This window comes from Dendrobates tinctorius, unplaced genomic scaffold (assembly GCF_039654945.1).
Source record: "Dendrobates tinctorius isolate UK_male_01 unplaced genomic scaffold, ASM3965494v1 ptg000007l, whole genome shotgun sequence".
Taxonomy (NCBI): Eukaryota; Metazoa; Chordata; class Amphibia; order Anura; family Dendrobatidae; genus Dendrobates; species Dendrobates tinctorius.
In genome coordinates this window covers 1,831,910-1,858,134 of record NW_027361675.1, presented here as the reverse complement: position 1 = coordinate 1,858,134, position 26,225 = coordinate 1,831,910, and the positions used below count along the sequence as shown (strand labels likewise).

Genomic DNA, 26,225 nt, shown 5'->3' with positions numbered 1-26,225 from the left:
ACCTCCATAATATGCGAGATGGACCAGACACCGATAAGCCATTCATTAAACCATTGTTGTGCAGTTAGTGATTTCCGACTTCTTCTATATTTTTCTATGCTCTGACTTCATTAATAGTGGGTATAACAAATGTTATTCAGATATTAACTAAGGCTGCACCTATGCTGCCCGACCATTGCTGTTTTAAACGACTGCCATGTAAGTCAATCTGCGGTCATTTAATGGCTTATTTAGTCAAGCCAGCTGCACTTCCAAGCGCACAGAACAATTGTGAGTACGGTCAGTACATACATACAGTATACATTTTATCACAGCAGCACATATCCTGGATGATGCGCAGCTGAGTGATCATTTTTAATAATAAAAAAAAAAAGCCATGAAGCCAGCGCTGCCTATGGTCAGCACGCAATATCTAAAGTGCATATACACATTGATTTCTAACTGTATTTTGAAATGAGACATTTTAGCAAACAATTGATCAATTCTTTGAGCCACCCCACCACGTCACGGCATTCTCATATTGGGCAGTTCTACTCTACATTTTTTATATACGCTGTGCCATTACGGCCTCCTAAATGTATTAAAAACAAGACCACATTAAATGCAAACGTACCTGAAGCACTTCTAAAACACTCCCATGACGCAGAAGGGCAAGCGCAGATAAAGGCCGACCAGGTCCGGACGTGACATCTGGACATTTCAGATCTGATCTCCACACTGCCAAACCAGCAACCATGGATGAATGAAACAGGCCCAGACACAGGTGCATAATCAAGTGGGGCCTATGGGGGATGGGAGGGTGATCATTTTTAAACTAGACTAAAAATAATTTAATTCGCCAAACAATCGATTTGCTCCATTGACAGCCTGTTTACACTGACCAATTATTAGGGAGTGCTCATTACCCCACTATCTGTCTGTGTAAATGCAACATGGGGAAGGTGATAAAATAAAAATGTTATCTTTTTAAAGCTGAGGTCCATACATTTCTAATAACCACCCAAAACTAGCTCCGACTCCGGTCTTGCTGCAAACTGCATGTTGAGTAAATGTATTTCTAGATGGTCTACATATCTTGCCATCCCATCCAATATGGTGTTCCCCCAATAAGACCCTGTTAGCATGCTTATCTCCTAGAGCTTAAAAGGAACCTGGTGTGTGTGTGTGTGTATATAAATATTATTAACCTGCAGCTGACGCATTCAAAGCCCGGTTGCCAGGAGGAAATTAGCTTTATTCCTCACAGCAGCCTCTGGCTTTCAGTCATCGAGGTGCGGCCAGTACGGTTTCAGTCACCTCCGAGTATACAGTGAGCAGCAGCTGTAACAAGGCCCCACCGCTGACTGACAGCCGGCTCAGCAGTGTATCAGTAGAGAGCCACCTGTCACTCAGAGCCTGGGCGTGGTTATAGCCACTGCTCACTGTGTACTGAGCGCTGACTGAAGCTGTGCTTGTCGCACTTCTATGACTGAAAGCCAGAGGCTGTAGATAAAAGGAAATTAACTTTATTTCTAGCAGCTGGGCTTTCAGTGCAGAAGCCCACACGACTTAAGCACATATAGGGTTAACCATGTTTTTATCTAACTTTTTTTGTTTACGTGTGTGTTCCTTTAAATAAAAGACTAATCTAAACAAAAAAAAGAAGTTTAAGTCCTTGAACGGTTTCTAAGAATAATATATTTACTCTTTACTTTTTTCTTTGTCTTCTTAGAGGAATGACATTGCCATGGCAATTACAAAGTTTGACCAGTTTGATTTCCTTATTGACATTGTACCCCGTGATGAGCTGAAACCTCCAAAACGTCAGGTAGGTCTCTTCCTGCAAATGCTGAACCTGTACAGGCTCCACTTTCTATACAGACAGCACCAAAGCTGTCCACTTGAGTGCTTCAGTGCTGGCGTGGGGAAATTAGTAATTGTGGAATGTTATATTACTGGCTGCCATCATGTTCACTTGCATGTTAAACAATAAGATGTGTGTTACATTGCCTGTTTCTGTGGATCCTCCGAGCAGCAAAATTCTGATTTGGGGGGGGAGAGCGCTAGAGGAAGTGTGAGCAGAGCTTTAGTGTCGCAGCCATGTGATTAAAGGAAGCCCCATTTCCTGTTCTCAGATGGAGGTTTTTGCTACCCCATCTGATAACAGCATAATGTAGGGGCAGAGACCCTGTTTCCAGCTGTGTCACTTCCTGGTCTGCGTGCTGTCATTTTGATCAAATCACTGTTTTATCTGCAGCAGATATCTGAATGCTGACCCCTGTTTAACCTTGCCCACACTACTGATCAGCAACTTTCTGCCTATGCACATTGTACACAGAACAACTACAATAAGCAGCTCAGCATGTGAGATACTTGGAATCGGGGTCTCTGCATCTACATTGAAAGAGAAAGTGGGCCTCTGGGGATTTTTAAATATATGCTAGATATAGTGGTAATGTGCTTGATGGTATTTTGGTATTTTTTTTATTTATTTTTTAAATTGGGTGCCGATATGTTCTCGAATAAGTGGTCATGTGGATTACCTAGTATCTGCACATCCTAGCTTGCCATGTCTTGTTTTGTTTTCAAAAAGTAGAATTAGATTCTAAATGATATTTGAGCACATCAAGACCCCCAAAAGCCTTACTGCCCCAATTGGATTACTACTGTTTTATGTTAGTTATGGCACATGTCGGGTTTCCGCTCCGTGTTATCTCCAGGCAGTCTCAGCTGCTGTAAACATCCTTGACTGGAAGCTATGAAACTATGGTAAAAAAGCTTTCAGTCGGATGTTTACAGCTGTTGGCTGCTGCACTCCTCTCTGCCAAGGGTAATGGGTGAAATTTAAGTGGGGATCCCTGGGCCCAACTATATTTCAATGGTCCCAGGATGTGAAAAAAAAAATTATACACACAGACCAGTGTTGCTTTTTTGTAATCAGCTTTGTGTTCCTCGACTGTCTCCTAGGATCAACATCAAGGGGGACTGCTGCCAATCAGAAGTCATGTTCATATCTTGTCACATCAGGAAAAATGCTGTGTAATTTTTCTTTAATGAATTTGGTGTGGGAACGAGATTGTGGAAGTTAGGTGGTTTGGATAGCAAATGCAGAGCTGCACCCCTTTTTACAGTTATTAGGACCTAAGTCATCAAGACAGATGATGTTCGTGCTGGTCTTAACGAGGGTACGTGTTGGAGTCAGAGGCACATGATTGGAGTAACACTTGACGCAAGCTCGTCATTAGGGGTGAGCGATTTGCTTCAGATAACAGCTTAACCAAATAGCTACAGCGCTTCCCGAACAGCTACCTTGGTATCGTGGATACCTGGAGCGCTCCCAATCATCAGCTGTTTGGCGCCGTAGCTGCATGTGTTGCGGCTGTGTGACAGTTGCATCACACACGCTTTCCGTGTATGTGTTGTGACTGTCTCACAGCCGTGACACATGCAGCTACGGCGCCAAACAGCTGATGATTGGGAGCGCTCCAGGTATCCACGATACCGTGGTAGCTATTCAGATAAGCTGTTACCTGAAGCTATTCACTCATTCCTAAGCATCATGAATTGGACAAGATGTGGTTTACCGCCCCCAACTTCTCCAATTTTGGCGGCGTTGGGTGTAAAAATCTTGCAACTTGTCAAAGTGTTGTCTTTGTTCTATAGTCTTCAAAAAATTGAGATTTTTTTGGTTCGTTTTTCTTAAGCCTAAATGGTTATTATCGGACAGTTTTCACTCGGGCATATACTTCTTCCCTTTTTAGTGTTGCTGCCTGCCTATGATTGTCACCATCCTACAGGGTGAAGGAAAAAAAAGCCACACCTCCCACTAATAGCCCAGAGCAGGTTTTGTCGGTGTGTGAGGTGTAATCGCACGTACGCTGTGCGTAAACCACTTGTAATTGCTCTGCATTGTCTGTGTGTCGCACACAGGAGTAATAATCATAACCCTGAGCTTGCTGCGGAGCGAATACAAGTTGTTTACGCACAGCGTACATGTGTGATTACATCTCACACACTGACAAACCTGCTCTGAGCTACAGCGGGGTGTGATATTCTTCTCCCTGTGTGATGGTAAGCAGTCCTAGGCAGACTGCAACTATCAAAGGAAAGAAGTATAGTGTCTAACACCCATCTGGGCTTAACTTTTTGTCAACTCATTTGGTGTCAAATACTTAAATACTTTGCTAATATCTCCAACAGGCGACATTTTTAAAAATATATAATATTCTGCTCCACAGCCCCATTGTGTGTCCAGTTCAAAATGAAAATTTTGGTGAAAGACCCTGTTTAATGTAATTGTTTTTCTCCAGTTTGCGATTACGCAGCTTCTATGCAGCTTCACTATAGTGTAGTTTATGGCGAACATAAACCACTGCCGATAATAGCTACCTTTTCTGCATCCTTCATGCTGCTGACTTTCTTCCGGCAGTGAGACCTTGATAATTGGTGTGTAGCATCTCTTACACCTTGCCCCTTATTTCTGAATAACCTAACCAGACACAATGGGGACCTTTTGTGAAAAATGTTTGGGTGTTTGCCAGATGAGCGGATGAGAGGAAAGGTAACTGATGTATGAAATCTTTGTTCTGATGGAGAAAGTGCGCTCTAAGTCTTCCTGGAGCTGGAACGAAAGCCGTGTGCAGGGTCTGTAAACATCCTACACTCTCAGCTGTGACTATGATGTGGCTGGGAGAAGGGTGTTTACTCCCCCAGCCATGGAATAACCGTAAGAACATATAGATCTGGAAGATGCTCTAAGAATGTGAACTAGAAACGAGCGAGTAAACCCAATTAGAATACATGCACTAAGTTAAAGGGAACCTGTCATTCGATTCATGCTCTTCATTGAATCACTCCGGCATTTGAGAGAACATTGGACCCGATTCTTCAAAGCTTTACCCCAGTATTCTGATGTAGCTTTGAAAAGTCTCATAATTTTGGCGCAAGTCTAAGCTATGCTAAAATGATGAGACTCTTGATGTTATTACGCCTTTTGGCCAAGCTCCCGCGTAGTGGGTGCAGCTGTGACTGGACAGGTGCATGGTGACTGCCGCTCCAGCATGGATTGGAGTGGTTGTTGTAGTAAGGCGCACGCCCCTCGTCTAAGATGTGTGCATTAGTATTCTTCATGAATTGAGAACCTTTTTTTTTTTTTTTTTTTTTTTTTTTCATACTTTGTTAATAAATTGGTTTTTTTTTTTGGTATAGCTTATTCATATTTTTTTTTTTAATCTATTGAATGGATTAGGAAGAGGTTCGGCAAGCCGTGACCCCAGCGGAACCTGTCCAGTACTACTTTACATTGGCGCAACAACCAGCAGCTGTGCAAGTCCAGGGGCAAGCGGCTGGTCAGCAGACTACTACTTCCGCAGCTACTCTCCAGCCTGGCCAGATTATTATTGCGCAGCCACAGCAAGGACAGGTCAGATGAATATGCTTACACATACATGTTTGCTACTTCTCTACCCTTAATTTTGTGAGCAAGTCTTGTAGTCAAAGATCACTATGTGCTGCTGATGTTTCTTCCATGTAGCACCTGCACATGGCAATCTTTGACCATGTGACTTGTTTTGAGGCCAAAATTGCGGTGTAGCCCCAGTCTTATGCTCTTCCTCCATTTGTATATTTCCTGTATAGAATGCACCAGTGACCATGCAGGTGGGAGAAGGTCAGCAAGTACAGATTGTCCAGGCCCAGCCACAAGGTCAGAACCAGCAAGGTCAAAGTGGAACAGGACAAACCATGCAAGTTATGCAGCAGATAATCACCAATACAGGAGAGATCCAGCAGATTCCGGTATGTATGCTGGCTAGCTGCTTACTGCTTTTCTTAGTTTATCTTGTTTGCTGCAAATGCTTTGCATAGACGAGGTTGACTTATATGTTCAACATAAAATTACCTGAAATCTTTCATTGCGTTTAAGATACTATGGCCCCAATTCATCAAGACCACCATTATTCACTCTATTCTTGATGAGGGGGTGCATGGTGGAGTCAGAGGCCCCTTGGCTTTTGAGAGACCAAGCCTCAAATCTTCATCCGGAAACTTATGCTGTTGGGTACGCTACAGATCGTCATGAATCAAATGAGTTAGCTTCGCAATGCCAAGTCTTGCCCCAGCTACACTTGTCTTGGTGTACGAAACTGGCGTGAATCTGCCAAAAGCCACAAGATTTTTGAGCAACAACGTGCTGTGCTGAAATGTTGCTACTTTCCAAAGTGTTTTCACTCCAGATATCGGACTTTGGCTTGGGTCCTTCGCATTTATAGTTACCTATTTGGTCAGGATGCTTTCTGCAGTGCCTCATTTGAGAAAGAGATGTCAAGAAAGATGAAAAATCTCAGCCTATGCTATAGTTTTTCTTGATTTTTAGTTTGATCTTTAAATGACCTTTAAAATGTGTCTATGTAAGTTTAAATGGCTGGATATTAAGAGATAATATCAGGTTCCGTACACCTTTGCCCTTAGGCTATTGGTGTTTAATATATGGTATTATTCAGAAGTGGAAACTTTTGTGCCTGTAAACCTAGCCTAGCCTATTTACTGGGAGTTTCATAAGCCAGACTCCATTACTTACTAGTTGGGAAGAGTCAGTCCGCTTGTCTTGCAAGTGATGCCGGCTACTAGTGCTAGCACATGGTATTATTTATTACCCAAGAACTTGCGAGTACTAGTATGTGCACCGATTGTCTGGAAACGGGCAGAAAGTCAAACAAACCTTGTCCTATGCTTCTCCACATCATGTTATGCCTTATTCACACCTCCGGTATTTTTGATTAGTATTTGCAAACCAAAAGCACAAAACAGAAGTGACTGTTCTGAAGAAGTGCTGACCTGTAAATAAGGCAGTAGAGAGGTGTGTGCTGGCCATAGACGACATAGAATCTGGATGATCTTTCATACCTTTATCACATTCTGCTTATTGTTGCCTTCTAATTCCCTTTGCCCCTTTTTATTTTGTAGGTGCAGCTCAACACCGGGCAGCTTCAATACATACGTCTTGCTCAGCCAGTGTCTGGAACACAAGTCGTGCAGGGACAGATTCAGACCCTAACAGCCAATGCACAGCAGGTAGTTTTCACTTTACATTTGTCTCACTTAAGAAATTAAGAGCGAAACCGACAAAAGGCCGAAAGGGTGGTAAATATGTCAAGCTTTATGATCAAGATATAGGTGCACATTGGGGAGGAGAAACGACCAGAAAAAAGAGGGTGCAAATCAAAGTGTGTAATATGAGTAACAGGTATGTAAAAACACACTATACACCAAGTATAATGAATCCAAGGTATCTCAGTATATGTTTATTGTTAATAGAGGATTATGAATGCGGCTGAAAATTTCGTCATTAAATACCTAGAGATAACCTAAAATGAAGCGGCATAGTAAAGATTTCTGGTATTATACACTATGAGGTAGTAAGTTGGCATGTGTTTGTGCTCCCAAAGCGTAGGATATGGTGCATGGATACCTGGAAGGAATGAGGACCCCTAGCAGATATAATGTGGCTAAGTAATCCAAGATATAATGTGGCTATGTAATATACTATGAAGGTAGGTAATGTAAATATTATGAATATGTATACCTGGGTAGAAGCCAATGGTCACGCAAAAATGCGCCCACCCCGATGCTCGTTTCGGCAGCTGCCTTTATTTCTAGATATTTGAAGATCTTTTTGTCTTCATTAATAATCCACTGTTAACTATAAGTGTATTCTGTGATACCTTGGATTCATTATAAATGGTGTATATTATTTTTTTTTTTTTAACAAACATATTCATCATGTTACACACTTTAGATTTTCACCCCTTTTTCCTGGTTGTTTCCTTCCCCTATGTGCACCTATGTCTAGATATAATAAAGCTTGACATTTTTGCCACCATTTTGGCCTTTTGTCGCTTTCTCTCTTAGTTTCTCATCTTTTCATTATCGATTGGTCATCAATCATATAGAGCAGTCCTCATGGCCCCAACAGATCATGTTTTCAGGATTTCCTTAGTATTGCACAGTTGGTAGAAGTATCATCAAGGCATCAGGAATTCTCTCATCTGTGCAACACTATGGAAATCTTGAAAACTGACATGTGGGGGCTGTGAGGACTGAAGTTTGGGAAACACTGATATAGAGGATATATATTTATATGCACCTTTACTTTTCGTCTTGTGAGATTCTGACATTATTTATGCATGTGTTTCATTCAGTTTGTTTTATTTTTCAATTTGCCTTAGTTGTTGACGGTGTAGTTTTTAATTGCTATTTTACATTATTCCTATGCTGTGGGTCTGTAGAAAATGAATTTCAGAGCATATTGGCTTTAGTTAGATACTGTGACTTGCACCGTATTTCTCAATTGTTTTAGTCATTTTCCTTTTTTTTTTTTTTTCTCCACTTTGCTTGACAAGGGAATGGGACTTGCGATGCAAGTGAACTACTCTGATAAATTTGGCACATTTTAAAAATGCCTAGTCTAACTTTTACTGTGTTTTTTAAAAACAATAAAAAAAAATTGCAACTTTGTAGTGCTAATTGCGAGTAACAAAAAAATCATATTTTTATTCCTATAATGGCAAATAGTTTTTATTTTAAATATGCTTCAAACATATGAACCTAGAATTACATTTTAAAGGGGTTGTTCAATTGAGATTTGTTTACCAACGGTCGATCTTTAACCCCTTAATGTCCAATGACGGACACAGTCCGTCATCAGACATCTCCCCTGCTTTGATGAGGGCTCCGGCGCTGAGCCCGCATCAAACCCGGGACATGTCAGCTGTTATGAACAGCTGACATGTGCCCGCAGTAGGCACGAGCGGAATCGCCGTCCGCCCGCGACTATTAACTAGTTAAATCCCGCTGTCAAAGCTGACAGCGGGCATTTAAATAGCATTTCTGGCCGCCGGGCCGGAAATGACGTCATCACCGACCCCCGTTACGTGATCGGGGGTCGGCGTCATGTTGCCTGGACAACCAGAGGTCTCTGAGACCCTATGGTTGATCCAGGCATATGGCTTTCAGCGCCACCCGGTGAAAGCACAGCAGTAAATCTGCTACATATGGGCGATCTGCTCATCGCCCATATGTAGCAGAGCCGATCGGGTTGCGCATGCTTCTAGCCTCCTATGGAGACTATTGAAGCATGCCAAAAGTTTAAAAAATAAAAAAATGTTTAAAAATAAAAAAATTAAAAAAACCTAAAGGTTCAAATCACCCCCCTTTTCGCCCCAATCAAATTAAAACAGTAAAACAAAAATTCCACATACACATATTGGGTATCACCGCGTTCAGAATCGCCCGATCTATCAATAAAAAAAAGGATTAACCCGATCGCTAAACGGCGTAGCGAGAAAAAAATTCAAAACGCCAGAATTACATTTTTTGGTCGCCAAGACATTGCATTAAAATACAATAACGGGCGATCAAAAGAACGTATCTGCACAAACATGGTATCATTAAAAACGTCAGCCCGGCATGGAAAAAATAAGCCCCATGGTATCATTAAAAACGTCAGCCCGGCATGGAAAAAATAAGCCCTCACCCGACCCCAGGTCATGAAAAATGGAGACGCTACGGGTCTCGGAAAATTGCGCAAATTTTTTTTTAGCAAACTTTGGAATTTTTTTTCACCACTTAGATAAAAGAGGATGTAGACATGTTTGGTGTCTATGAACTTGTAATGACCTGGAGAATCATAATGGCAGGTCAGATTTAGCATCTAGTGAACCTAGCAAAAAAGCCAAGCAAAAAACAAGTGTGGGATTGCACTTTTTGGCAATTTCACCGCACTTGGAATTTTTTTCCCGTTTTCGAGTACACGACATGGTTAAACCAATGGTGTCCTTTAAAAGTACAACTCGTCCCGCAAAAAATAAGTCCTCACATGGCCATATAGACGGAAAAATAGAAAAGTTCTGGCTCTGGAAAGAAGGGGAGGGAAAAATGAAAATGCAAAACCAAAAATACCCCTGGTCGTTAAGGGGTTAAAACAAAAAGCAATATTCACGTTTACAGTTTCCCCAAAGTTCATATTCTGATGTTCGCTGGGTCTCCACAGGTTTCTACTTATTGGGTCCCATCTTCTCACTGGCTGAACAGGCTGATTTTCACCCATTCTTGTCTGTTGAGATGGGACCTGACTGTAGAGATCCTTAATCCCTTAATGACCACCAATACGTCTTTTGGCGGTCATTATCTAACCTGTCCTCAGATATGAGACTAGCATCCCCATACAGGTGACAATCCAGCAGCTATCGGCTGTACACTATAGCTGACAATTGCGGTTTTCGGCCACAATCAGTGTTGGCACCAACTATAGTTTTTATTCCCCTTAGGTGCTGCTGTCAGTAGTGACTATATCATATAAATGATTAACAGTTTGGAGGCTTCCTCTTTAACCCCATCAGCACCATGAGATCATGATTGTGTGGACCTGATGTTTACCATGGCAGTTCATGGCTAAATAGCGGCCTAAGGCTAGTTTCACACTTGCGTTGCACAGACCTGTTTGGGTCTGCGCACGGCCGCCGCTAACAGGGCTGTGGAGTCGGTAAGCCAAACCTGTGACTCCCGACTCCTCAATTTCCCTTAGACCGACTCCCACATATTGCTTATATTTAAGTGAAAAATTTATTGTAGTACAATGTGAACATCAGATATTTAATCATTTTTATGATACAATTATCAAGATATTTAGATAGAACATAATATATATTTATTGGAATACAACTTTAGAACACAAAAAACTGTAATAAATTGTAAATATGTAATACACTATGTAATATCGATGACATATATACAGTACAGACCAAAAGTTTGGACACACCTTCTCATTCAAAGAGTTTTCTATATTTTCATGACTATGAAAATTGTAGATTCACTCTGAAGGCATCAAAACTATGAATTAACACGTGGAATTATATAATTAACAAAAAAGTGTGAAACAACTGAAAATATGTCTTATATTCTAGGTTCTTCAAAGTAGCCACCTTTTGCTTTGATTACTTCTGTGCACACTCTTGGCATTCTCTTGATGAGCTTCAAGAGGTAGTCACCGGAAATGGTCTTCCAACAGTCTTGAAGGAGTTCCCAGAGATGCTTAGCACTTGGCCCTTTTTGCCTTCACTCTGCGGTCCAGCTCACCCCAAACCATCTCGATTGGGTTCAGGTCTGGTGAGTGTGGAGGCAAGGTCATCTGGTGTAGCACCCCATCACTCTCCTTCTTGGTCAAATAGCCCTTACACAGCCTGGAGGTGTGTTTGGGGTCATTGTCCTGTCGAAAAATAAATGATGTTCCAACTAAACGCAAACCGGATGGAATAGCATGCCTCTGCAAGATGCTGTGGTAGCCATGCTGGTTCACTATGCCTTCAATTTTGAATAAATCCCCAACAGTGTCACCAGCAAAGCACCCCCACACCATCACACCTCCTCCTCCATGCTTCACAGTGGGAACCAGGCTTGTAGAGTCCATCCGTTCACCTTTTCTGCGTTGCACAAAGACACGTTGTTTGGAACCAAAGATCTCAAATTTGGACTCCTCAGACCAAAGCACAGATTTCCACTGGTCTGATGTCCATTCCTTGTGTTCTTTAGCCCAAACAAGTCTCTTCTGCTTGTTGCCTGTCCTTAGCAGTGGTTTCCTAGCAGCTATTTTACCATGAATGCCTGCTGCACAAAGTCTCCTCTTATGGCTAAGTGCACACGTAGCAGAAAATTTCTGCTTAAAAACCTGACTCCCTTCCCAGAAACCGCGCGTTTTTTTCTGCTCGTTTTTTTGCGCAGAAAACGTGTGTTTTTTATGCTTTTTTTTTTTTATTCCGCGCATTTTCAAAACGCATAGAACTAGCCAGAAACTCGGAAAAATCCGCGAAATTAATGAGCATGCTGCGTTTTTTTTCGCGGTAAAAAACGCATCAATATGCACAAAAAGTGCAGAATGCATAGAAATGAATGGGAAGCTTATTTTTAGCGGTTTTATAGGAAAACCCGCTAAAAATACCGCTAAAAAATGCTGTGTGTGAACACAGCCTAACAGTTGTTGTAGAGATGTGTCTGCTGCTAGAACTCTGTGTGGCATTGACCTGGTCTCTAATCTGAGCTGTTTTTTAACCTGCAATTTCTCCTTCGCCTCATTGGGGGACACAGATACTGTGGGTGTATGCTTCCGCCGCTAGGAGGCTGACACTAAGTGGGGAAAAAAAAGAGGTTAGCTCCTCCTCCGTCGTATATACCCTCGCCCCTATTGCAGGCGGAACTCAGTTTTTTGCTTAGTGTCCATGGAGGCACATATGTTTGGTTTTGCTCCAGACTTTTTCTTTTTTCTCCCATGAAGATGAGACAGGGGCGACGGACCCTATTGAAAGGGTCCGATCTCCCCCAACCTCTCCCGCGGCGTGGGACACAATGCCGGACTTAGCCCTGACCACCCCTAGGTATTTAAACCATTGGCTGTACGGAGGCACAAGACTAGTCCGTGCGGCCCCCACTGCTCCACCAATGCTTAGACTGTGGTGCTGCAAGGCGGCGGACGGTCCCTCTCCTCACCCCCTGAAGGGGTTAGATGGAGCTAGGGTGCCTGCACCGTCCTATTTTGTCAAGGCCCCCTCACATACCTGAGCTGGGAAGCTAAAGAGGATCATCAGTGAGGAGAGGGCCTGGGAGGGCTTCTGCGGCGAATATCCGGGGTTGGAGCCCTTAGCTGTCAGATGCCACCGGCCAGTGGCTGCAGAGCAGTGCGGAGAAGCTCGCGCCAGTAAGTAGCGCCATTTTTTGTGGCGCCGTGGAGTTCGCGGCCCCCCCCCGTCGCGGGCAGGGGATAAATTGAAGCCGAAGCTAGGCTGCGACCGGAAGTTCCGCCTCCGTGTCGCGTGTCACTTCCGGCGGCCTGCCCCTCCCCCAGGCCTGGGCGGCGGGGGATAAATTTAGTCTGTGGCTAGGCCGCAGACCCGGAAGTACCGCCCCTGGACTGGTTTATATGCTGGCGGTCCGCCCCACAGCTGGTGGAGTGTGATTTTTGTACAGAGGCGTCCAGGAACGGGGGGGGGGGCACAGGACTGGGGTAAGTGCTACCTCCTTCCCCCCCATCCCCAGTAGCGGACAGATGCATGCTGCTTCTTCGGACATACTGTATCTCTTGTCTGGCTGCGTTTCTGCGGGCGCAGAGCAAGCGATTATGCAAAGCCGGCGACTCCAAACACGCCCAGGAGCCCTCCCCTGCGACCAAACCCACAATGCTGGTGTGGGCAGACCGCAGAGGACAAGGCTCGGGATTCCCGCTGTGCAGAACCTCAGTGTCCGTCCTCCCCTGCGACCGCGACCAATGTGCCAAGCCCCCCAGAGTGGGCCCTATCACTGTCACAGTTCATGCAATTGAGTCCCTTCATGCCCCAGATGGGGGCAGGGACAGTGGCTCGCCGGCCTTAGAGGGGACCTCCACCTCACAAGAGCCTCTCGCCTGCAGGGGCCGCTCTCACTCCAGGCAGACCCGAGGGAAACTAATCCACACAGTGTCGCCCAGTCCATCCGGTGCCTTGGCATCCGTAAGTTCTGCTTCTCACTCCCCGTCACCAGTGGTTGATAGCGAGCAGACCTCAGAACTCGACTCAGACGAGCTCCTTGACCTGGATACTCCAGCGTCACATGAAACAGTGAATAGCCTCATAGAAACCGTCAGTCAGACCTTGGGGATTGAGGGTGATCCCGCAGCGGCTATGTTGCATAAGGTGGCGTTTTAAGTGAGGAAGCGGCCGCACAGAATTTTTTCCTCTCGCCCTGCGTTTGAGGGCATAGTGCAGGGACACAGGGAACGACCAGACAGGCGTTTCTCGGGTCAAGAGGCACTCGAACAAGGTATCCATTTTCCCCGGACCTCCGTAAAAAATGGACAGAATCTTCGACGGTGGATCCACCGGTGTCGCGCCTAGCCACTATAACCCTGTTATCCGGGCCTAGCCTTTCCTCTATTAAGGATCCCACTGATCGCCTCATAGAGAGCTCAGGGTGCTCAGTATATGAGGCGTCAGGATCAGCGCGCTCTCCCTCGTTCGCAGCAACTTGGGTAGCCAAGTCCATGATCTCATGGTCAGAATCATTAAGCAAGAGCTACCTGCAGAAGGATCGGAAATCGCGAGTCAGATCGCGATGGCCGGAGATTACGTAATCAATGCGTCTTTGGATGCGGCAATTGCTCGGCACTTGCGGCCGCTAACACAATTTCTATCAGAAGAGCTCTATAGTTAAGGACATGGCATGGCCGTGGAATCTTGAAGTTGGGTAAACTTATCTCCGACTCCACAGGAGGAAGGAGCTGTTATCTCCCTCAACAAAAGGTCAAACCGCCTTTTCGCCACTCTTTTTAGGCACGTTTTCATCCTTTAGCAACCCCGGGTGGACCACAGCGGCCAATTCTGCCGCTTCAGACCGCTCCAACCAGGATAAGGGCGGCAGGTCTCAAAAGAACCAACCCATTGGGGAGAATGCGAACTCAAAAGCCAGATCGAGGGGATCCGGATCCCAAAGATCGTCAGCCAAATGACTCGAGGCGCTTGCCAGACGACACCAGCAAGGTGGGCGGCCGGCTACTGTGGTTTCGCCGCGTCTGGTTCAGTGTTGCGCATGACGCATGGGTAAAGGAGTTGGTGGCCTCAGGTTACAAAATAGAATTGGTCAGATACCCTCACACGGTTTTTTCTTGCTCGTCTTCCCAGAGCAAGAGCTCTGTTGGAGCCATCGAATTGCTCCAGCGCAATGGGATCATTGTTCCCGTGCCAGAGCATGAAAGGACTCAGGGCTTCTATTCCAACCTGTTTGCGGTTCCCATAAAGGACGGGTATGTCAGACCGATTTTTGGACCTCAAACATCTGAACAAATTCATTAGGATCAGACATTTCCAGGTGGAGTCTTTCCGTTCAGTCATATCGGCCATGGAGCAGGGAGAATACTTGGCCTCGATCGACATCCAGGACGCATATCTGCATAATCCCATTTTTTACTCCTCATTAAAGGTTACTGCGTTTCACCATCAACGGTCGACATTCAGTTCGTGGCGCTTCCTTTCGGGTTAGCCACGGCTCCCAGAGTGTTCACATAGGTTATGGCAGTTGTCATGGCCATACTGCATTCTTGAGGCATAGTCGTCTTGCCTTACTTGGACGACCTATTGGTCATAGGCCCTTCAATACGGGCTCGCGAGAAAAATGTCAGCATCACGCTAGATACTCTTGCGGCGGTGGCTTAGATAAATCACCTAGGGTGCACCCGCAGCAGAGCAACTATGCGCGAGGTGGGGCACGTTCTTCAGTAGGCCGAAGCAAACCACTCAGTGATTTCGGCAGTCTACATCCCGGGTGTGGAGAACTGGGCGGCAGACTTTCTCAGCCGGTGGAGTCTTGCGTCTGGAGAGTGGTCACTACATTCTGAGGTCTTCCATCGTATTTGTTAACTGTGTAGAACTTCGGATGTGGACCTGATGGCTTCCAGGGTGAACGCCAAGGTACCCACATATGTCGCTCGGGCCAGGGACCCGCGAGCGATCGCTGTGGAGGCGTTGGTTCCGCCTCCCATATCTATTTCCCTCGCTGCCACTACTTCCAAGAGTGATCAGGACGGAAAAGGTTCCGGCGATTATGCTGGCTCCGGACGGGCCCGTCGAGCGTGGTACGCAGATCTAATGCAGCTGGTCGCCAACGTTCCTTGGCGCCTGCCAGAGCGCCCAGATCTAGTTTTTCAAGGACCGATCTGCCACCCGAACTCAGGGGCCCTGTGTTTGACGGCATGGCCGTTGAATCTTGGATTCTAACCCAGGCAGGGTTTGGGAGCAAGGTGGTCGCTACAATGGTTAGCGCCCGGAAGCCGGATTCGGTACGAATTTACCACCACACCTGGAAGGTGTTCTTTGCTTGATGTCGAGGCCGCGGTGTTTCTCCCCTGAGATTCTCGATCCCCAACATCTTGGCTTTTCTCCAGTCGGGCCTAGACTCGGGCTTGGCCCCAAGTTCCCTCAAAAGACAAATATCGGCCTTATCCGTCCTGTTCTAGCGCAGAATTGCTACCAATTTGCAGGTGAAGACTTTCATCCAGGGAGTCTCCCACTTGGTACCTCCCTATAAGGCACCTATGCATGCCTGGGACCTTAACCTGGTCCTAAATGTTCTGCAGGAAGCTCCATTTGAACCGCCTCAGGATATCGCCTTGAGGTACCTTTCCTGAAAAGTGGTGTTCCTAGTGGCCATCACTTCTGTCAGGCCGGTTTCAGAGCTGGCGGCCCTATCCTGCCGAGCTCCGTTCCTCACTTTCCATAAGGATAAGGTGGTGCTCAGACCCAGCCCCCTCCTTTTCTGCCGAAAGTCATGTCCTCATTTCACATTACTGAGGATGATGTCTTGCCTTCATTTGGTCCAGCACCGGTGCACCGTATTGAAAAGGCTCTTCACACGTTAGACCTGGTAAGAGCCCTCCGGAGGTAAATGTCGCGGACGGCGCCCTTATGTCAGACGGACACGCTGTTCGTGCTCCCTGAAGGGCGCAGGAAGGGACTCGCCTCAAAATCGACCATAGCCAGATGGATTCGTTTGACTATTCAGGAGTCCTACCGCATTAGATGCACGCTGATCCCAGCAAGGATCAGAGCGCACTCTACTCGGGCAGTGGGCGCCTCTTGGGTGCTTCAGCATCAGGCTTCGGTGGAACAGGTTTGCAAAGCAGCAACCTGGTCCAGCCTGGACACATTTGCCAGACATTATAATAGTCATACTCAGGCCTTGGCGGATGCGATCTGGGGTAGAAGGATTCTCCAAGCAGCGGTGGCGCACCTTTAAACAAGAGGTGCATGTAGCTTGGATCGGTGAGTCAATCTCCCACCCAGGGACTGCTTTAGGACGTCCTACAGTATCTGTGTCCCCCAATGAGGCGAAGGAGAAACATGGATTTTTGTGATAAACTCACCGTAAAATCCTTTTCTCCGAGATGCTCAGCACCCACCCTATTAGCCAGTTGGCTCTGTTTTTGTTTAATACGCATTTATTTATGTGATATAAGGGTGGTCCTTTTCTGGACATGTTGTACCTGTATTAAGGCTGATTTTGTTGCCCTCCTACTGCTTTGGCACCAAACTGAGTTCCACCCGCAATATGGGCGATGGTGTATACGACAGAGGAGGAGCTAACCTCTTTTTTTCACTTGGTGTCAGCCTCCTAACGGCAGAAGCATACACCCACAGTATCTGTGTCCTCCAATGAGCGTCTCAGAGAAAAGGATTTTACGGTGAGTTTTTCACAAAAATCCATGTTTCTGAGGCTGGTGACTCGGATGAACTTATCCTCCACAGCAGAGGTGACTCTTGGTCTTCCTTTCCTGGGGCGGTCTAATATTCTCAATTAGACAAAGCCTAGATCCTTAGGATACATTCACACCATGGACGAAGCCAGGATCAAACCTAGGAGGGGGCAGAACCTCATACTGCACACCTCAGCTGCTGCAGAACCTCATACTGCACACCCCTACACTTGAAAATAAAGCCTGCACCTTAAGATCATGTGGTGATGAATGCAGTCTATTTATTCCAACTATCAGTTGATGTTGATGTGTTACTGAAGACGAGCAATGCCTGTCCTGGGCGTCCTTTTGGGCAGCTATGAGGTGTACCTGACTGGTGCTAAAAAAAAAAAAAAAAAAAAAAGTGTTAGTCTGTGTGCTACCCGGCTTTCATTCTTTTTGGTACAGATAAGATATGGATAGACAGATATGGATAGATGGAGCAGATTTCTAATCTCCTTTTGCTATTGAAAACATTATCTATGAGCTCAAAAACCTTTTAGGTGATGCGGTTTTTTTTAAAAAGCTGATCTGCTTTTCCAGCTGAAAAACATATCCTCAAAAAACGCAGGAAAAACGCTGTGTGTGAATGTAGCCTTAGATCAGGAATAGAACAGCCATTTATAGGACATTTCATAACTTTGCCAAATTCCTATGAAAAAATATTCCGCACATTCTGCATTGAATTTCTGTACCCAATTTATTATATATTTTAGGAGTCTGAGTTGGTCCATTTTATTCCGACTCCACCAAAATGAGCCCCGACTCCACAGCCCTGGCCGCTAAACTCCGCCCCCTGCCTCGCCTCCTCCTGTTAGCTCTTTCGTATGGGTGCATGACGCTGCATGCGACCTGCCGTATCCTACCTTTAGCATTGGGTATGCAGGCCGTGCACAGGTATGCGTTTGCCGGCGCATGCGTCCTTTTGACCGGCTATAATGGTCTGTTCAGAAGTTGGCAACATTTAGGTGGTAAAAATACACTTTTTCATTCCCGTTATGCCACTTTTCATTAATTCCTGAAAATCACCTGACGGTTAAATAAACTACCTGACAGCAGTTTTCAATATGTCAGGTGGTGCTGTTTATAAAATGGTATCACTTTTGGAGGGTTTCCAATATATAAGATTCTCAGTCACTTCAAACCTGGATAGGTCCCTCAAAAAATTAATTTTTGTAAATTCCCTTGAAAAATTATTGCTACATTTTTAAACCTCCTAAAATGCTAACATCATAAAATAAAATTTTGCAAATGGTGCTGATGTAAAGCAGACATGTGGGAAATGTTATTTATTAATGTTTTTCTGTGGTATGGCTATCTGGATTAACCCCTTCACGGCACACGCCGTACTTGTACTGCCCATGTCGTGTCTCACCGCCGGAGTCCACCTCTATTCCAGCACGTCAGCTGATGTGCCTGGAACAGCCGCGAGTGGAATCGCAATCCACCCGCGGCTCTTAACCCGTTTAATGCTGCTGACATCGGCAATTATTGTTTGCTTTTGGCAATGGTGCCAGAAATCCATCGGTGACCCGCAATCACGTGACGGGGTCACTGATGGGTCAGCAGGACGACCAGAGGTCTCCAGGAGACCTCTATGGTTGTCAATGCCGGATTACTATGAGCACCAAGTCAGCAATTCTGCTACATACAGGTGATCTGATCGTCGCCTGTATGTAGCACAGTCGATCGGGTTATGGCAGCTTCTAGTCTCCCATGGAGACTATTGATTCATTGCCAAAAGTAACAAAAAATGTTTTTAACAATATAAAAAAAAAATCAAATCCCTTTCGCCCCTTTCAAAATAAAATTAAAAAAAATCAAACGTGCGCATATGTCAGCTCGTCATGCAAAAAAATAAGTCCTAACCCAACCTGAGATCACGAAAAATGGAGGCGCTACTGGTATGGGGAGAATGACGCAATATTTTTTTTTTTTTTTTTTTTTTTTTTAACAAACTTTGTATTTTTTTTCACCACTTAAATGAAAAAGAGCCTACACATGATTACTGTCTATGAACTTGTAATGACCTGGAGAATCATAATGGCAGGTCAGTTTTAGCATTTGATGAACATGCTTAAAAAAAAATCCAAAAAACAGTTGTAGAATTGAATTTGTAGAAAAGGAACAGTTGATTGAATTCTAACCGCCCAATCCTGTTATCCCTCAACATAATTTTCCAGGGGGACGTTAGGGAGGCCCGGTACATATTCACTGATATCTGCAGCTTTGGCTGACTTTTATTGAATGTCTTTGGATACATTTGGGATAAACATTCCCTATACTACTCTGAACCCGGAGTTGCAAAAATAAAATGTTCTACTATGCAACCGCTTTAATACTTCAGGAATATTTACATCCGGCTAATCCACTGAAATACTTTTTAAATATTATAATATACAAAATTGACTTAATTTAAATACTTAGGTTTCCATTTGGTGCAACTTGTTATGGTGAATCATTGACTCTGTTGGTCAACTACAGGTTCCAAGTTTTAGGGAATGAAGTCCAGAGGAAAAAAGTTGGAAGTAGATTTTCAGTGACATTCTGCACCTCAGATTCTTGATGTTCTCCACCAAACCTTTCACTTGGGAAACACAAGGTCGACATTTTATTTTTCCCTTCATGACCTTTGACTTATATTTGTCATAGGTTGTGTCCCTGCCTTTGATGTGGGCTCGCACACTGAGCATATATTTTTTTTTCCCCACACATGACTAATTAATTTAATTAGTTATCATGTGCATTTAACAGCACGTGCCTCTTAACCAGTTAAATCCCACTGTCAATCACTTAAAGCGGGTTTTGACAGGAAGCTTGTCGTTAAAAGGGGCACCGTCACGACAGCCCTGGGGGATTTGCTAAAGACCTCCGTGCCTGTCATGACTGTATGCCTGTGAACACCAGCTTTCATAGCAGTACTTCAGAAATCACAATCCCCGATGTCTGGCACAGGCAATTGGATGATCGCAGCTTCAAATCTCCCGAGGGGACTATTAAAGAGTTAAAAGAAAAAAAGTCTTTAAAAATATGAAAAAATAAAAAAAGTTCCCTCCTTTTGCCCCATTGACATTAAAACAAACAAATACACATTTGATATTGGTGCGTTCGTAAAAGTCTGATCTATCAAAGAAAATAAAATCTGATTGGTAAAGTGTAATAAGAAAATAAAATCAAAACACCAGAATTACGTTTTGTTTTTTGTTTTGTTTTTTTTTGGCCGCTGCAATATTGGACTAAAATTAAATAAGTGGCGATTAAAACATCGAAAATACCCCAGAATGGTATCAATAAAAAAAGTCAGCGCAAAAAAAAAAAAGCCATTACACAGCTCCAAATCCCAAGGAATGAAAACATTACGGGTCTCGGAAAATGGTGACACAATCAAATTATGTTAATTTTTTTATGACAAATTTCGGAATTTTCTTCCGAAGCTTAATCCCTTCATGACCTTGTGAGTTTCTATGTTTGTGCTTTCGTTTTTCCCCTCTCCTTATTGAAAGAGCCATAACTTTTTTTTTTTTTTTTTTTTTTTTTTTTTTTTAACTTTTCTGTTACCATAACCGTATGAGAGCTTGTTTTGTGGGGCGAGTTGTAATTTTGAATGGCAACCATACATTTTATATGATGCACTGGAAAGCAGGAAGTAAATTCCAAGGGCAGTAAAATTGCCCAAACAACTGCCATTTCTCATTTATTTATTTTGATTTTAACATGTTCACTAAATGGTAAAACTGACCTGATAATGATTTTCCAGGTCAGCACAAGTACGCAGATGCCAAACATGTATAGGTTTTTTTTTTTTTAATTATTTAAAGGGAACCTGTCAGCAGGATTGTGCGCAGTAGCCTACAGACAGTGTCAGGTCGGCGCCGTTATACTGATTACAATGATACCTTGGTCGATGAAATCCGTCTTGTGGTTGTTTAATATTTTCAGTTAGAGATTCTCATGCTCTGATTCTGGCCTGTGGGGGGAGGGGGTTGTCTTTATGCGGTGCTCTGCTTACATATTCCTACTGATGGCTTATGACAGGTCGCTGATCCCTCAGTGACTTACCCACTATTTTACATACTGAACATAATAGGTATGGGGGGGGGAATCACAGGCAGCTGGCGGCGCCTGCGCTGAAACATGATCACATGTATAATATACATTAAATTTTTTATTTGCTGATTTATAAATTTATTCAGAAAAATTCTCTCCAAATGATGCCGCCTGTGTAGGTAGCATCTATCAGCGATTCGATAAATGCTACTATGCAGGCGCCAGCTTGCTAGAGGAAAAAAAAATTGAGCAGTGGAGAATGTTTGTTTTATTCAACTGATAACAGCGACAACAGGCTGCGGCTGATGGGACTACAACTCCCATCAGCCTACACCTGCTGCCGCTAATAGTGAGCACAGGCAGCAGGTGATAGGGGGAGTATTCTGGCGCTATGCCCGGCTCTTTCCACTTGCCCCCCTGTAGCGGTGGCAAATAAGGTTCATATTTGTGAGATTGATGTCACCTTTTCTATTGTCTGGTGACATCAAACCCATGGGTTAGTAATGAAGAGGTGTCTATAAGACAACGATCCGTTACTAATCCTAATATGGTAAATAAAGACACAGCAACTATAAAGTCCTTTATTTGAAATCAAACAAAACACACTTTTCCATTTTGTTTAAAAATAACAAATAGTTATACTAACCTAATGCCTAATTCCATTGAAGCCCTTGTCTCCAGTAATAAAACAAACAAAAAAAAATATTGTCTGACAGCAGTAATGTGTAGGGGAAGATGTGGAGACCGTGCCAGAGCCCGCATCAAAGTCAGGGACATGACACAACGTAAATACAGTGCCTTGCGAAAGTATTTGGTCCCTTGGAACTCTTCAACTTTTTCCCACATATCATGCTTCAAACATAAAGATACCAAATGTAAATTTTTGGTGAAGAATCAACAAGTGGGACACAATTGTGAAGTTGAATGAAATGTATTGGTTATTTTAAATTTTTGTGGAAATTCAAAAACTGAAAAGTGTGGTGTGCAATATTATTCAGCACCTTTAACTTAATACTTTGTTGCGCCACCTTTTATTGCGATTACAGCTGCAAGTCTCTTGGGATATGTCTCTATCAGTTTTGTACATCAAGAGACTGAAATTCTTGCCCATTCTTCCTTGGCAAACAGCTCGCGCTCAGTGAGGTTTGATGGAGATCGTTTGTGAACAGCAGTTTTCAGCTCTTTCCACAGATTCTCGATTGGATTCAGGTCTGGACTTTGACTTGGCCATTCTAACACCTGGATACGTTTATTTGTGAACCATTCCATTGTAGATTTTGCTTTATGTTTGGGATCATTGTCTTGTTGGAATACAAATCTCCGTCCCAGTCTCAGGTCTTTTGCAGACTCCCAACAGGTTTTCTTCAAGAATGGTCGTGTGTTTGGCTCCATCCTTCTTCCCATCAATTTTAACCATCTTCCCTGTCCGTGCTGAAGAAAAGCAGGCCCAAACCACGATGCTGCCACCACCATGTTTGACAGTGGTAATAGTGTGTTCAGGGTGATGAGCTGTGTTGCCTTTACGCCAAACATATCGTTTGGCATTGTTGCCAAAAAGTTTGATTTTGGTTTCATCTGACCAGAGCACCTTCTTCCACATGTTTGGTGTGTCTCCCAGGTGGCTTGTTGCAAAATTTGAACAACACTTTTTATGGATATCTTTGAGAAATGGCTTTTTTTCTTGCCACTCTTCCATAAAGGCCAGATTTGTGCAGTGTACGACTGATTATTGTCCTATGGACAGACTGTCCCACCTCAGCTGTGGATCTCTGCAGTTCATCCAGAGTGATCATGGGCCTCTTGGTTGCATCTCTGATCAGTCTTCTTGTTTGAGATGAAAGTTTAGAGGGACGGCCGGGTCTTGGTAGATTTGCAGTGGTATGATACTCCTTCCATTTCAATATGATCGCTTGCACAGTGCTCCTTGGGATGTTTAAAGTTTTGGAAATCATTTTGTATCCAAATCCAGCTTTAAACTTCACAACAGTATCACGGACCTGCCTGTTGTGTTCCTTGGTCTTCATGATGCTCTCTGTACATCAAACAGAACCCTGAGACTATCACAGAGCAGGTGCATTTATACAGAGACTTGATTACACACAGGTAGATTATAATTATCATCATTAGTCATTTAGGACAACATTGGATCATTCAGAGATCCACAATGAACTTCTGGAGTGAATTTGCTGCACTGAAAGTAAAGGGGCCGAATAATATTGCACACCCCACTTTTCAGTTTTTGAGTTTCCCCAAAAATTTAAAATAACCAATAAATTTCGTTCAACTTCACAATTGTGTCCCATTTGTTGATTCTTCACCAAAAATTTACATTTGGTAACTTTGTTTGAAGCATGATATGTGGGAAAAGGTTGAAAAGTTCCAGGGGGCCAAATACTTTCGCAAGGCACTGTATGTCAATGTCTTGAAGAGGTTAACATTCTGATCAGACTGTATGAAGCCCCCTGAAAACCAACTCTCAGTGCATCCCTGACCTTAAAGGTGCAATACCATGTGCCAACCAACGCTGCAGCAATGGTTACTACCTGTACATTTAATGCCCTACATCAAAGAATTTTTTCATTGTGCTTGGACTAGCATTCCTCCCATTTGTCGCTGGTTGCTAGCAGACTACTAGAGGGTTTACACCTATTTTTATCAGCACAGTCTGAGAACATGTGGAACGTGATAATTTCACTTGGTGTTGGTGCTCTGTGGCAGCCATTGCTGCTGTTCTTGTGAAGTGGTGTGAAATGGGCCATGGAGTCTTTGCCTTGCTGCATAGGTGCTGTGGGGCACCAGGTCACTCCCCCTGCTGGTGTCTGCAGTGGTGGTCTGTGCGCGACGCTGCACCCTTTAGGCTAGGGTCCCACTGAGATGTTCCTTGTGTCATGACAGTGGACTTCAAACAGTCTAATCAGAATATTAAATTAAGACCCTCATGTTCAGTTTTGTACATTACTGCTTAGCCACAATAGATCAATGTATGATTTTTTTCTGGAAATGCGCTCCATGTCTATTATTTTTTTACTTTTTTATTCATATACAGTTATGGCTTACTATTTACCAAGGCTGTAGAGTTGGTAAGCCAAACCTCCAACTCCTCAATTTTCCCAACTCCGACCCCACTACTGAGCATGTACATAAAGTGCAGCACAGATTCATCTCAACTAAAAGCCAAGATCCTTAGATCAGGAACAGAACAGACATTTATAGGACATTTCATAACTTTCCAAAATTATGAAAAAATATTCAGCACATTCTGCATCGTATTACTGTACCCAATTTTATTATATACTTTCCGAGTCAGTTCAATTTATACCAACTCCACCAAAATGTTCATCGACTCCACAGCGCTGCTATTTACAGTCTTTTATGGTCAGACAAAACATCTTGGTCGCAAAAAATTAATTTAATTTGTACCAAGAAAAGTAAAATGCAAAGATCAACTTTAAAAGTCCTTAATTGGGGAGACCACACTTGGTTTTGTGTCATAATGTGTGGCCATTGGTCAGCCGCAGAGTCTCCTCATTGGGTAATGGGTCAATTTTGAGGTTAGATTTTGTTTCATCCAAAACCATATTAAAAACCATATAAATAAATCCAGGTGTGTTTGAAATGACATTGCATATTTCTAAAAAAAAAAAAAAAAAAACCCCAAAAAATACCAGTTCTGTCTGAAATACTTGTGCTGAAGATGTGTGATGTCTTTGTCCTTTTTCATTTTAGATAGCGCAAGCAGAGGTGCAACAAGGCCAACAGCAATTCAGCCAGTTCACTGACGGACAGGTAACACCCACAATGGATTGTGAAGCTTATTAAAGCGTCCTGGGCTAGTTATGGATTCTTACGATACCCATTTTCTGTTTTCCAGCAATTATATCAGATCCAGCAAGTTACCATGCCTGCTGGTCAGGATATTACACAGCCCCTGTTCATCCAGTCAAGTGGCCAAGCAACTGATGGACAAGCCACACAGGTCACCGGAGACTGATGAAATGACCCGGGCACAAAGGGGCAATGGGACAGCGCACGGGCATTCACACGGATAGACTGGTGCATTCTATGACCTCTGCACATTAGGAGTCTGCAGTTTGCTTCGTTTTTTATGAAGTTGGAACATTTCCTCTGCAGAATATATGTGCACAATATCAAGATCTGAAAATCACTGTAGTATGCACCAAAGAAGGATGAGTTGTACCCAGCAACCCTGCAAGAGAGAGCGTCACAAGCCCAATGCACTTGTGTATTTTTACCAGTCGTCATTTGTTCACACTGTACAATAATAATCTTACAATGCTATTGGGGTCCACATGGCATCCCTTGTGGAAGGGCTAGTGTTATCTGCCACTGCGACATATATTACCAGAATATGCCCCTGCACCACAATTGTACCCTTTCCTAGTTTATTCTTTGTCCCCCTCTACAGTCCTGCCTTTTTTTTTTTTTTGTGACGATTTAACAGATGGAAGGGCAATTTATTTAACCCCTTTGGCTTCCTATCCTGTTCGTTTGTTTGTGATTGGAATTGGTAAATGTGAACAGGGGGCTGAATGTTATAAATATATATATATTTTCCTTTTTCTTATTTTTAACTCTTGTGCTTGTCTGATTCGAATGCATGTGAAACCTTTGCACAGACAGCAATAAAGTTTCTTTTTAGATAAGTTTTCTTTTTATTCCTAACTGTAGACACACGTCCAAAAAATGTGGACGTTACCCTTAGTATAAGCATTATGTCAACTATTGACGTTTTGCAACATATACATAATAATAATATATTTATATAGCGCCAACATATTCCTTAGCGGTTTGCAGTTTCAAAAACACAAGTCATAAGTAACAACGTTAACAATACAATAATTAAAGCAAAATAAGACAATCCTGCTCATGAGCG

General features: G+C 43.6%; 1 protein-coding gene across 2 annotated transcripts in view; it reads left to right on the top strand.

Moving 5' to 3' along the window:
- Window positions 1-25,995, top strand: part of NFYC (nuclear transcription factor Y subunit gamma) — a 74,452-nt gene extending 48,457 nt beyond the window's left edge. For both annotated transcript variants that reach the window (XM_073571830.1, XM_073571839.1), the window contains exons 5-10: window positions 1,712-1,807; window positions 5,228-5,401; window positions 5,617-5,775; window positions 6,943-7,050; window positions 25,058-25,117; window positions 25,203-25,995. In XM_073571830.1, the coding sequence (XP_073427931.1) occupies window positions 1,712-1,807; window positions 5,228-5,401; window positions 5,617-5,775; window positions 6,943-7,050; window positions 25,058-25,117; window positions 25,203-25,322 (717 nt within the window). In that variant the 3' untranslated portion in view covers window positions 25,323-25,995. The remainder of the gene's footprint in view (window positions 1-1,711; window positions 1,808-5,227; window positions 5,402-5,616; window positions 5,776-6,942; window positions 7,051-25,057; window positions 25,118-25,202) is intronic.
- The last annotated feature ends 230 nt before the right edge of the window (window positions 25,996-26,225 follow it).